We start from the raw sequence: 13,217 nt of genomic DNA, 5'->3' as shown, positions 1-13,217 counted from the left end.
TGATTAAAAAACACCTTTTTAACACCATAGAGATTTTTTTTTGCAACAAGTGTAAATGTCTTTACTGTCACAATCCATTTAATGAGTCCATGCTGAATAAAATAATTCCATTTCTACAAATAAAAACAAAACTTTTGAAAGTGTGTATACAAACAGTACTTTCAGAATCTGAAAAGCTATTCAGTTGGATTAATGGAAATCAGTGCATGTTAACACACTCATTGTCCACCGCAAAGTTCCCACTGTGATGACCAAATCAAATAAAGCACAAGTACATTACACAATTACATACACACAAAAAATAAAAAAACAAGCACAACCTTACCTTCACTGCCGGCTGTAAGTGTGCAGTCTGAAGCCACACTAAGTGTGTGAGACTCCACTGAGTCCAGGCTCTCGACCGAGTCCTCTCTCCTGTAGCCTGCCTGCTTCAGACTGAACAGATCCTCCCTGTCAGAGAACCAGCCCTCCGCGTACCCACTGTCCCTCACACTCGACTTAGACTGCACAGACTCCTCCAGAGCCTGAAGATGATGAAGAAAGAGCCAAGACTTCAGAGAGGGTTGAGTTTTAGCAAACAGACATGAACTCCAGCAGACTTTTAATGTGGTTTTTCATTTTCCTGACTGAAGAAATTACCTACAATGCTGAGCAATGTGTCCGTCAATTCTTTGACAATTACTATGCGGAGACTAACAACACTGATTTACGCTTGACTGAATCATTTTATCAGCAGCCAAAATTAATGGGGAGTTCTGGACCTGCATGACACCACTTGTAGTAAAAAAAAAAAAAAGAGGCCAATTCAAACGAGACTCAAGTGTAACATCTCTCTATTTTAGTAATGTAATGATTCAGACTAGTGAGGGGCTTGTTTGTCTTCTGGATCTATTCCTATGCTTAAACACTTCATAGAAATTCAATTGTAAAAACTGAAATGTTAAAAAAATTGAATGAGAAGGTATTTTAAGCTGTAGACGCATTAAATTGGCATTATCATTGAGCGACAAAGCTCAGACTTATGCCCTTGTTATCATTTAATACTATTAAATAAATCACTAGTATTAAACTATACAAATCTAACTTGTATTTCATTGGCACAACGTCACATCCTTGTTTTATAAATACTTTATTAAAAAAGAGATATGTAAAAGGTATTTTAAGCTATAAACAACAAACTTACATTTTATTGTAAGCTCAACACAACATTGTTCATCCAGGTTTATAAATATTTAATATAATAAAAAATAAGTTATTCTTATGAAATATTTTTAATTATTTAAAAGTAAACGCTTTATATTGAAGGCATTTTAAGCTATAAACAAAAACTAAAAAAAACTAACATTTCTAATTTAGCAACATTAAAAAAAATTCCATCCTTGTTTATTTGATACAATAATTTTCATGATTTAAAAATTTAAACGGCGTTTTAATTGTAAAGTGTGTTAAATCAAAAACAACAGAAAAACAATGTTAAAGTTGCATTGCATTAAAAGGTATTTTAGGTTATAAACGCATCATACTAACATTAATTGATCTTGTGCATCAGCTCTCAAACTTGCATTGCACTTCCTTGAATAAAAGAAAATAAAAGAGAAAAAGGAGAAGAAAAACAAAAAAAAATTTATTAAAAGTAAATACCTTAGATAATGCTGTTCCCAGCAAACCTTCAAAGGCTTTTAGATTCAGCTGCGGTCCAGTGTAAAACGGATCAGACTGGGCCTTCCTCCCCAACCAGTATATAGTTATCAAAACCTGTATGTGATAACAGGATGATAGAAAAAAACAAAGACAAAATGTAATTGAAAACAGAGGAAGATAAACTTCAATCTGTATATTTTTCCCTAATTAACATGTAGATATCAATTTACTTGAATCTGATTTTTCACTAACACAAGTTTTAATATGAAATGACACAAAAGCAAGGCCTCTGAGAACTGTGCGTGATTGCGTGTGGCATGAATGGCTTCTGTGTCCCAGTTACATTCTCATCTACAAAACTTTGACCATTTACACACACACACACACAAGCATAGGGTGCACTGCCAACAGGGCAGGAATGTGGCACATGTACAAGACAATAAAGACAACAGGGCTTTGTGGTGCCTGCTGGATCTCGAAGATTAATTATTCTAAATTTGAATTCATCTAATAAAGAATCAAATATTAGCAAAACAACATATTGCCAATGAAACAAAGAGATGCATGGCAGACATTATGTTCAGTTCCAGTCCAAATTCATTTTACATGTTCAAAACTCTTATTAGAATTAAATCATTAGTCATCATCGGTACTATTTTCTTTTTCTGAAAAAAATCAAGAGTGCACTGGTGAAACATCTGGAACAATCGTGAGCATGCAAGAGACCTATTTGACACTAAAACACTTTTCTAGATTAAATAATTGAGTTGGTCTTCAATTGAGTCATTAATCCATATATAGTGCATGCAAAGCAGTGCTTAAGTGGCTTTAAATGACAGCGCAATAACACCTTCAGCAGAAGACTGCAATGAGATAAAACTATAAATCAACTTGTTTGGTATGCAAACTAAAGAGTCGAAGGCCAAATCGAGTTCACATTAAAGACCAGCCATGCATAGACGCACCGTTTAGTTCAGAAGTTATTGGTTTGTGATTAAGAACAAGCTTTTAAACTTACGTTTTTCAGTCTCCTGCTTGTCTCTTCATGTCTAAGCAAAAGGAGAGAAGGAGGTTAAATGTGATGAACATTCACCGTCACAGACACCGATCAGTTCCAGCTCACACTAACAGTACCAGCAACTAAATCCAACCCTCCAATAAAATTAAGTCATTTCTATAAATGGCCCTCAACTACATACCACATAAGCTTTACAGTAAGTCACTAATCATGTACACATCATGATTTTTATTCCCAACAAGCATTGTATACAAAGCTTGCAGAGCTAATTTGACAGACAATCAGCAAGAGCTCAAAAGAAACTCTAAACTATCTGACCGGGGAACATACTTGTTCCCTCAGCATGCTGACACCGGACATGTGAGCCATCTGTTTGTCATCATAAACTAGCAAATATGGTTTCACAAAGGAATTCGGCTATTTAAACACCAGATGCTAAGTGTCAAGCTACCTCAAAAATAAGTCAGACAGGCTATAAGGAAAAAGAGCTTGAGCTGCGGTTCTGAGGTTAAGTGAAAGTGTGTAAGTTATTTCGTTGAGCCCTAAACCAACATGACCGCGAGAAAGTATGCAAGTTAAAAATAGCAGTCAGATCCACTATAGCTTCACCACAGCATTTGGTTTGAAGGGACAGTCATATGGAGCTAAATTTAGAGGTCACTGTGTCCCCCGTTCCACCCACTCGTCCCCCTCGTCCCTCTACAAGGCCAACGTAGGGACATTGAGTCAGGACCCAGAAAATGAGGCTGTATAATGAAATTCATAGAGCGAGAGTTGGAACCGAAATTAGTTTTTGGAAATACTTAATGGAAATTCCATATGGTTTTGAAAATACTTTTGTTGTATAGACGAGGATAACGGAGCAGTGGTTCTCAAACGCGATTGAGGCCCACAACAAACCTTTAAAGCGGTCATTAGATGACTTAATAGTATTTAAAATAATATATTCCATATGGATGGGAGGGCTTCAAATACTGAATAACAAAACTAGTCAAAAAGATTGAAAACGCACGGTAGAGAAAGAACAAGATACAAGATATTGGGAATGGAAACTGAACAACGGAAAGCCGAACTCAAACTCGATGTTCACGTGAGCACCGTAACTCAACTTCTAACTACAATGCCACATTTCAGACAACTAATGCATATATTAAAGGGAGAGTTCACCCCAAAATTTATATTTTTGTCATTATTTACTCACCATCAAGTGGTTCCAAACCTATATGAATTTCTTTCCTATGTTGAACATAAAATAAGTTATTTTGAAGAAAGCTGGTAATCAAACATTTGATGGTCGCCATTGACTTCTATAGTCGTATATTCCCTACTATGGAAGTTAATGGGGATCAACAATTGTTCTTCTTTAGTGTTTGTCATAAGAAACTTGTACAAGTTTGGAACCACATGATGGTGAATAAATAATGACAAAATCTTCATTTTAAACAATATATTTCTAAAAATCTACACCATTTTACTGCAAAAGCAAATCAATTATCTTTGTAATATTTTTAACTTGCCCTGCTTCTCTAACAACTTGGATTTTAGGAAGACCTCAACCAAGCCCTCTTGTTTTAAACTCCTTTTCTCCAAATCACATGTGATATAGACACAACTTTAAAAATTCCATCAAAAGTCAACTGAACTGTGAATGGCATTTCAATTTGACACGTTTAATCCCAAAAGTGGTTTATGCTCCGAAAACATCTTGGTCCCTGATTTTAATAATGACAGTCCACGAGTCAATGTGTCATGTCTGACTGCTCTGCCATTTAAATGCCATCAGATGCAATTCAAAATAGCTTGACTAAAATGTTGGTCAGGTATCATTGTTTGAGTTTGATGCTGGACAGATAATGTGTGACAGGACCCATCCAGCCTTTCATTTGGTATGGAAATGTAATCGGACTGCAAACACTATTCAAATGAACCCTCTTCCCGCAGTCACATAAAACACTTACTTCTTTCTTTATAAGCACACAAACATCTAAAGCAGTAATAAAGTTTAAATAGCTTTGCATCAGATATTTAAGCCTTACTGAATTACACAAATATAATGCAAAAGAGACATTTAGAAGGCACGGGCAACACATCCAAACCCATTTACGGTGTTGCAAATTAACAAAGGTGAAAAAAAAAGAAACGTCTGCTTTCACTTCTCTCTGCTCACCTGACGTTCACACGGGTGGACACATCCTGCAGATCTCCAGGATGGAAGAGCTGTGCTTCATTAAGCCCTAGCTTCTCGCAAGCCTTGAGAAACACATTCACGTTGTCCTAAAGAGAAACCAGCATTTGACTATTGCAGCTACTGATAATGAAAAGTTAGAGGTCATCCGCAATTCCTAAGCTTTGGTGAAATACTACAGTTGAGTTGAGAGTACTAGGCAGAGAAACGTGGATGACGAAGCTCCACAAAGAACAGACAGGCATAAAAGACAGACTAGTTAACCAGAAAAGGGGGTGGGAACTTAAGGAGACAGTTGTCAGGTGCCGTCCCACACATTTACTACTGGAAATCCTCTGGACTTGCAGGAAAATATCTTGGCATTTGTGCAATGTTTATACAAGTATACTTGAAGCATGTAATGATAAAAAAAGTGTCATTGAAGCTGGTTGACTAAGTCTTAATTCTAAACCTAAATAAATCTGCATTGATAATACACTCACCAAGCCTGCAATGGGAGTGGAGAGCCTGTTCACTCGTCTAATGATGCCCGGCTTCAATTTGTTGATCAGACTGAAAACAGATCAAATATACAGTACTTTAAGTAAACCTAAAAAAACATCTGCAAATCATACAGTGTTACGCTTAAAGAAATAATAGAATGAAAAAAAAAAAAAAAAAAAAAAACTTACTCGCACAGAAGGACCCCGTCCTCTAAGGCCACTCGAAAGCTTTTACTTCCAAAACCCTTTTTTGTCACTTCCTGTTAAGGAAAGAACCCAAACAGATCACATGCACAAATTAGAACTAACGATTTAGAAAAATTTCGATTTTTAATAAACTTTTTTTTTTTTTATTAAGGATATCAAAAACAAGTATCAAAGTTCCAAAAAATATAAAAAAATGTATTCAAATAATATAAGCAGCCAACTGTTTTCCAACATTAATAATTAATCAGCATATCAGACTGATCTCAAGGATCATGCAATACTAAAAACTGTAATAATATCTGATGAAAATTTAGCTTTGCACCACATTAAAAGACAAATTCATTTTTTTTATTGTAAAAATGTCAATTACAGTTTTTTACATTTTTGTTCAAATAAATGCAGCCTTGCTGAACAAAAGGCTTCTTTCAAAAAAATTAGTGAATATTTCTATATGACATCTTATATAAATCAAGCATTATAATAAAACAAAAGCAAATCCTGTCAGAAACACATACAGATTACGGAGAGAAGGTCTGACTCCACAGACTAGAAGCCACAGGCCCTCTCAAAAACATGACATGCTACTTTCCACTCCAACCAGATACATTTCAGAGTACATTCTGATCTTAAGTCATCATATGCAAAAGCACACCACATAATTGCTTTTACTGCCATTAAGCAAGCAAAACAAACTGTGAGCAAAATCAACCCAATCAAGTGCCATATAATTCCCAAAAAAGATGGCACAATTACAAATCAACCCATGCCATCCATGAGCCAAGTTATGCAACTGTCCAACCAAAACCACACTTTCTCTCTTTTCATACTGAATCTGTTCCAGTCAGATGATCATCTATCAAGTCATCCTATCCACACATTCTAGCGGTGCACATTCAGCCAGGACCTCAGAGCCCCGCAGTACAACATGCTTGGAGAATGAGGCACCCAAGCGAGAAGCACCTGACCGTACCAGTCATGTGGAGGAGTGGGCATTTGGCAGACAGAATGTGGCAAACAACTCGGGGGTCCTTTGTGTTCTGATTGAGATGCACTGAAGCATCCATGCCTGATGCCTGTCCAATTCTGCATCCTGATCATCAGCTTGTTTGGGCACATGGAATGCAATCCATCAATGGCTGCTTGTGTACAGTCTACATCCAAATAGACCTGACAGAGTCAAGGCAGAATCTAAAAGATCTAACAGCAGCTCACAAATCCATTTTATCCTTTCCAGTTCATACAGTTTGATTAACATATAAACACACACAAAACAAACACCATTCAACAATTAAAAATTTCATATAAATTATTTTCTTTTGAACATTCTATAATCAGAATCCTGCATACAAAATATTTCCACAAAATATTAAGAACTGTACACACTGTTTTCAACATTAAACATTTCTTATTATTTTCAGAGCAGCAACAGTATACCAGAGTGATACAGTATACCATTGGCAATCGAATACATCACTGTACTGTATTACAGACAGAGAAGGGCTACTTTATAATATTTTATTGTCTTGCTGTAATGTAATGCAAACTGCTGGATGACATGTAATAAAAGCCACTTCGTTGTTGGTCATTATTCAAAACAATCAATAGTTTAATAACGGACTACACATGATATCTAGGATTCTATGGAGCTGATGGTACTTGGCAACTTTGCAAATGGTTTAAAGCTGATAAAGAAAGACAACCACAAATGGTATAGAGGTTATTAAAGGCTGCTTTAAAAACATAGGCATTCAAAACAGAAGGGAACATCATGATGAATGTTATCGTGTCTAGTTTTCATTTAATTGTTCTACCTAAAATAACATAAAGCTTTTCGTGAGAGCTCACACACATCAGGATATGTTCTTTGCATTTTGAAAAGTGTCTGCAATACTAAAGCTGGGCTAAGACTTCAGTAACATTTGTCAGGCTTTTTTAAAAGCTGACTAATGTAAATGACTTGTATATTTAAAGCATTAGATTCTCTGAGTGCCCAAAGAACAAAGTCAGTCTCAACAGAACATTAGGTTAAAAAAAAAAAAACCTGCACTTCTGCGTGCAGCATGAGAAAATAGTTGATAATGCTGTGATTACCTCAAGCCATCTCTGCGCCTCCTGGAACGCCAGCTCGCAGCTGACTGCAGACTGCTGACGCCACTCCATCACCGCTGCAATCACACCTGTGTGCAGTTCACAATGAAAAATTATGTGAACCTCAACCCATTTAGAGAAAAAATTACATTCTAGGACAAGGGGGAAAGATTTTCTTATAAATATTCATATTAAATGTATATAAATGTGCATATATTTGTTATATAAATAATAGACTGATCATTTATTGCTATATCTAGTTCAAATCATTTATTTTTTATTACATCTGTTTTAGAACAGTTGCAACATTTAAAGTTATAAAAAAAATTGTAAACTAATACAAAGTCAATGTAGATGCATGTTGCTTAATATAAAGCTGTAACTTCATACAACTATAGGTGCGTCTTAAATTAGAATGTCGTGGAAAAGTTCATTTCAGTAATTCAACTTAAATTGTGAAACTCGTGTATTAAATAAATTCAATGCAAACAGCCTGAAATAGTTTAATTCTTTGGTTCTTTTAATTGTGATGATTTTGGTTCACACTGAACAAAAACCCACCAATTCACCAAATCTCATCTCAACAAATTAAAATACTTCATAAGTTAGTGAACTGTTGCCTTCTGGAAAGTATGTTCATTTACTGTACATGTACTCAAAACTTGGTAGGGGCTCTTTTTGCTTTAATTATTGCCTTAATTCAGCGTGGCATGGACGTGATCAGTTTGTGGAACTGCGGAAGTGATATGGAAGCCCAGGTTTCTTTGACAGTAGCCTTCAGCTAATCTGCATTTTTTTGGTCCCTTGTTTCTCATTTTCCTCTTGACAATAGCCCATAGATTCTCAATGGGGTTCAGGTCTGGTGAGTTTTGGCCAAGCAAGCACACCAACACCATGGTCATTTAACCAACTTTTGATACTTTTGGCAGTGTGAGCAGGTGCCAAATCCTTCTAGAAAATTAAATCAGCATCTTCAAAAATCAGGTGAGCAGAAGGAAGCATGAAATGCTCTAAAGTTTCTTGGCAAACAGGTGCAGTGACTTTGGTTTTCAAAAAAACAATAGACCAACATTGCATCCCAAATTATCACATACTGTGGAAACTTAACACTGGACTTCAAGCAACTTGGGCTATGAGCTTCTCCACCCTCCTCCAGACTCTAGGACCTTGGTTTCCAAATGAAATCCAAAACCTGCTCTCATCTCAAAAGAGGACTTTGGACCACTGGGCAACAGTTCGGTTCTTCTTCTCCTTAGCCAAGGTAAGACACCTCTGACGTTGTCTGTGGTTCAGCAAATCCTTGACAGGTCTGTGTGTGGTGGCTCTTGATGTTTTGACCCTAACCTCAGTCCATTCCTTCTGAAGTTCACTCAAATTCTTGAATCGATTTTGCTTGACAATCCTCATAAGGCTGTGGTTCTCTTGGTTGGTTGCGCATCTTTTTCTTCCACACTTTTTTCCTTCCACTCAACATTCATGCTTCTTCTGCAATGAATGTTTGTGGCCTTCCCTCCTTGTGAAGGGAGTCAATGATTGTCTTCTGAACAACGGTCAGATCAGCAGTCTTCCCCAAGATTGTGTAGACTAGTAAACCGAACTGAGAAACCTTTTTTTTTTTTTCAAGGCTCAGGAAACCTTTGCAGGTGTTTCGAGTTGATTAGCATGTCACCATATTCTTAGTTAAATGTGAGCTAAAATAATCACAAATAAAAGAACCAAAGACTTAAACTACTTCAGGTGGTGTGCATTGAATTTAATACACAAATTTCACAATTTGAGTTGAATTACTGAAATAAATGAACTTTTCCACGACATTCAAATTCATTGAGATGTACCTGTATGAACAAGTAAAACACAAAACATTCAGTAAATATATAACAGATAATCAATTTTGATCAAATTTGACCAAATGTGTATAAGAATCACAGCTTAAATCACATCTAGCAGTTCTTCAATAGTATACAGATCTTTGTTACATGAAGAAAAACACATAAAAAACTAATTTATATCATGACTTATCTTTGTATTGTCCCCCATTCAGTATAAAAAGACAAACTATTATTGGTGTAATTTTTAGTTCAAATTTAGTTTTTGAATAGTTTTTTTTTTTTTTTGGTATAAAACGTAATATATAATAAGTAATATATTTTAAATAATATAATTGCAACATCTAATCTGATCTAACAATCATTTGTGATTTTGGTTACACCAAAAAACTAGAAACGCCACAAAACAAAAGGGACATCCCCTGGGGTGACTCTGAACGGGTTAAAATCAACTTTCATCACCTCCATGTTTGCAACCCTCAAATCTGCTTGATGTGATTCATAACACTGCTCACCTGTGGCACTCTACAAGCATCTCAAGTGGAATGACTCAAAACTTACCTGCTAGCCCCTGTTTCAAGTATGTTTACTGATTTCCTGTAACTACTCGGAAATGTCACTTCTCAGATGTCTCGCCTCGAAAGCGCAAGGTGTTTCCCGCTACCAGTGCCAACACAACTCTGTTAATCGGTTGCAAACATTGCTCCTCAAATTCACACCAAGAAGTCCCTGCACGCGACTGGTACGTGCAGCTCTCCTCCACCAAACCTGCTTGTTGTCAAGAGCAGGAACAGAAAATCCCCCGCTGTTCGCACAGAACAGTTTGAGTGTTTGTTTGCAGAGCAAGTGCATAAGCAGTGATGATGATGAGTTTAAATATATGCCACGCCCCCTGCTGCTATAAAGACTAATGAGGTGCTATGGCATGTGAACAGCAGATGGCGACAAAGATTCACTTCATCTTGCTGAACGCCGTAGAAAAAGGCAAGGGCCCAAACATTATTTATATATATATATATATATATATATATATATATATATATATATATATATATATATATATATATATATATATATATATATATATAATTTTTTTTTCGGTTGTAACTACAAGGTTAACATGAACAATAACCCTCCATGCTATGTGTTTAGTTATGCTAGGGGAAGTCAATTATTTATTAATTTATTTTATCTATCAGCTGTATATATATTATATAAAATGACCACATACATTGATCTAAAAATGTACCATGAAAATGTAATGAGTATTTTATGTTTTCAAATTGTATTTGGAAAAGAAGTGCAGGTTTATGTTTGGGGAAACTAGTTTAGCTGATCAATTGCCGAAAAAAAAAAAGTCATTAGCATACTACATGTTAAGTCTAATTATGGACTGTGGTCTGCACTGCCAAGCGCTTTTAACGTCACAGATGAGTTCTGGGCAGAAAGCTGATGTATCAGGCTACACCACCATATCATCTAATCCAATCAAAGATTTGGATAAGAATGACCTGTTGTAGGTTTTAAAGGAATGTTATAAAATGTAAATTGCATTATTATTTATTTACCGTAGATCCAAACATGTATATTTATATGTTTTCATGAACCGTACGCAAAAGATTTTCATCAAAAAATAATAAAAACCTTTTCCATACAAAACCAGTTGAGTGCCTCCTGTTAAGCTCCATAAATATGTATGCAATTATATATACATCATGCAGTTATGTTAGATGTAATTATTGATGTTTGTTCCGACATGCTTTGAGCTTACATTGAGAGATGCTTTCAACAGCTGGAACTAAAACAGGAAGTGCTCAATCCAGCGACAGGAAGTGTTAACCAAAGCTGGAGCAATGTTCAAGTCTGTCTGCCCACTGGTTTCCTGTGTGACTAGTCTGCTGTCAGACAACCAACACTTTATCACACTATTGTTGTCATCTGATGAACATTAAGACAGTGGTACAGGTTCAGAAGCATATCAACTCTACACAGGATGCTGGTGAAAGGTGTCTTCTGCTGTGTATCTATAAGCTTTGCGGTTTCACTTGTGATGATGAAAACAAGTCAGGAAATGTGGTGATAAATAAATGTAAATGCACCTGTTTTTTTTTTTTTTTTGTTTCGTCAAATACATTGGTTGTCTTGTATATAGATTTTCTGATAAGAGAATACAGTATAATATCAGTGGTGGACATAGTACACAAATCAAGTACTTGATTAAAAGTACCGATAGGCCTGCGTATAATAAAATATTACTCCAGTGAAAGTAAAAGTACTCCTTTTTCAATTTTACTCGAGTGAAAGTACAAAAGTACTAAATTTTTTATGTGCTTAAGTAAAAAAGTACTGATATATCGATTTATTTAGCAATTTTATATAGCTAGGCTACTACTGTTCACGGGAGACTCGCACTAAACGGTTCATTTGAATCAGTGAGCTGTCGACTCCAGAACAGCTGCAATCAGATCATTATTGTGATAGGTGATATAGCCTTTTATAAGGAGTGACGATATGCTTTATGATGAAATGTAGTGAAGTAAAAAGTACCATATTATTCTTTGGAATGTAGTAGAGTAAAAGTTACTCAAAATAATTTTCTATGTATGTTAAAAAGTTTTGTTTTTTTATCTTTGTTGGGTCAGTATTGAGAGGCCTAGTCTGATGCAATTTATGTTAAGCACACAGATTCAAATCAAATAAGAGTTCTGCAAAACTGAAGCAAATTAGAAGATTGCTTAGTGCAGGGTTTGATATTCCACAAATGTTCTCCTCATCGGTCCTAACTGGTATTTTTAAAGTTAGTTCAAACCCAGCCAAGAGATCAGAGTTTACGTAAACATTCTAGAGGTTCTAGAATTCTTAGCAAGCTAGAATAGATCTAATAATCTTTTGTGCATCCATTGCCACAGACTGTAACATCATGATCTTGAAATGTGTGTTTCTGATTCTAATTCTTGGTTTCTGAAGCCACTGGATAGAATGAGCTAAACTAGAAACATACAAAGAAAATTTGTTTACAGTTTAGAGTAGCCATGAGGTTGACCACACATATTAGAGGTGATGTTTCTCTAACTCTTTCTCTTACTTGCTGGATATACATATGAAAATGTGTTCCAGAAATGAATAGATAAATGAATGCTGGTTTGGCAATGCATGTTTGCGTGAGAGAGACATTCTTTCAGTCAACAATGACGTTTGGTTAAAAAACAAACATCTAACCAGAGTCAGGGCTACAATTCAGAAAGGTTGAGTTTAGCCAGTTTTCTTCCCATCGTTGAGGCATCATTTCTATTGTTTTCAGCATAATGGAATTAAACCTTTGTTTAATGATATTCATTGTGAAATCCCATTCTCTGCACATCATTACATTTAAAAAAAAAAAGATTTTTAGATTCTACCCTCTAAAATGCCTTATATAGTTGCTGTAAAGCCTCAGGGTGTGCATGTCTATATGCTTCTTTTGTCCCTGCTCACTGACTGCTGGTCTGTTTCACCCGGAGCTGCCCAGCTGTTTAGACTAGCACTGGAACAGCAGTTCAGTTTCTTGAGCACTGTAGCTTTGTCCTGATCTGGCATTGCCCAGCAGACATGTGAGAATAGGGAGGGATAAAGAAGGGAAGGTGGGCAGCCAGATATGTTAGTCCAGCCCGGGGCACATTTCACTCATAAAACATAAAACTCTACTAGCACCTAGACTCACTCCCATTACAAAGTCCAGCAAATATTTGATGACAATGTCAAATCTGTTGAAACAGGAAAAAAAAATGGTT

General features: G+C 35.9%; 1 protein-coding gene across 2 annotated transcripts in view; it reads right to left on the bottom strand.

Annotated features, from left to right (window-relative positions):
• Positions 1-10,285, bottom strand: part of lmo7b (LIM domain 7b) — a 39,617-nt gene extending 29,332 nt beyond the window's left edge. For both annotated transcript variants that reach the window (XM_026204507.1, XM_026204505.1), the window contains exons 1-8: positions 10,009-10,285; positions 7,625-7,710; positions 5,516-5,586; positions 5,327-5,396; positions 4,827-4,933; positions 2,660-2,690; positions 1,642-1,755; positions 326-524 (exon numbers count right to left, since the gene is read on the bottom strand). In XM_026204507.1, coding sequence (XP_026060292.1) covers positions 326-524; positions 1,642-1,755; positions 2,660-2,690; positions 4,827-4,933; positions 5,327-5,396; positions 5,516-5,586; positions 7,625-7,693 — 661 coding nt within the window. In that variant the 5' untranslated portion in view covers positions 7,694-7,710; positions 10,009-10,285. The remainder of the gene's footprint in view (positions 1-325; positions 525-1,641; positions 1,756-2,659; positions 2,691-4,826; positions 4,934-5,326; positions 5,397-5,515; positions 5,587-7,624; positions 7,711-10,008) is intronic.
• Between the last annotated feature and the right edge of the window lie 2,932 nt (positions 10,286-13,217).

This window comes from Carassius auratus, chromosome 26, assembly GCF_003368295.1.
Source record: "Carassius auratus strain Wakin chromosome 26, ASM336829v1, whole genome shotgun sequence".
Classification (NCBI taxonomy): domain Eukaryota; kingdom Metazoa; phylum Chordata; class Actinopteri; order Cypriniformes; family Cyprinidae; genus Carassius; species Carassius auratus.
The sequence above is the reverse complement of the archived record's forward strand: the minus strand, read 5'-3'. Positions and strand labels throughout refer to the sequence as shown.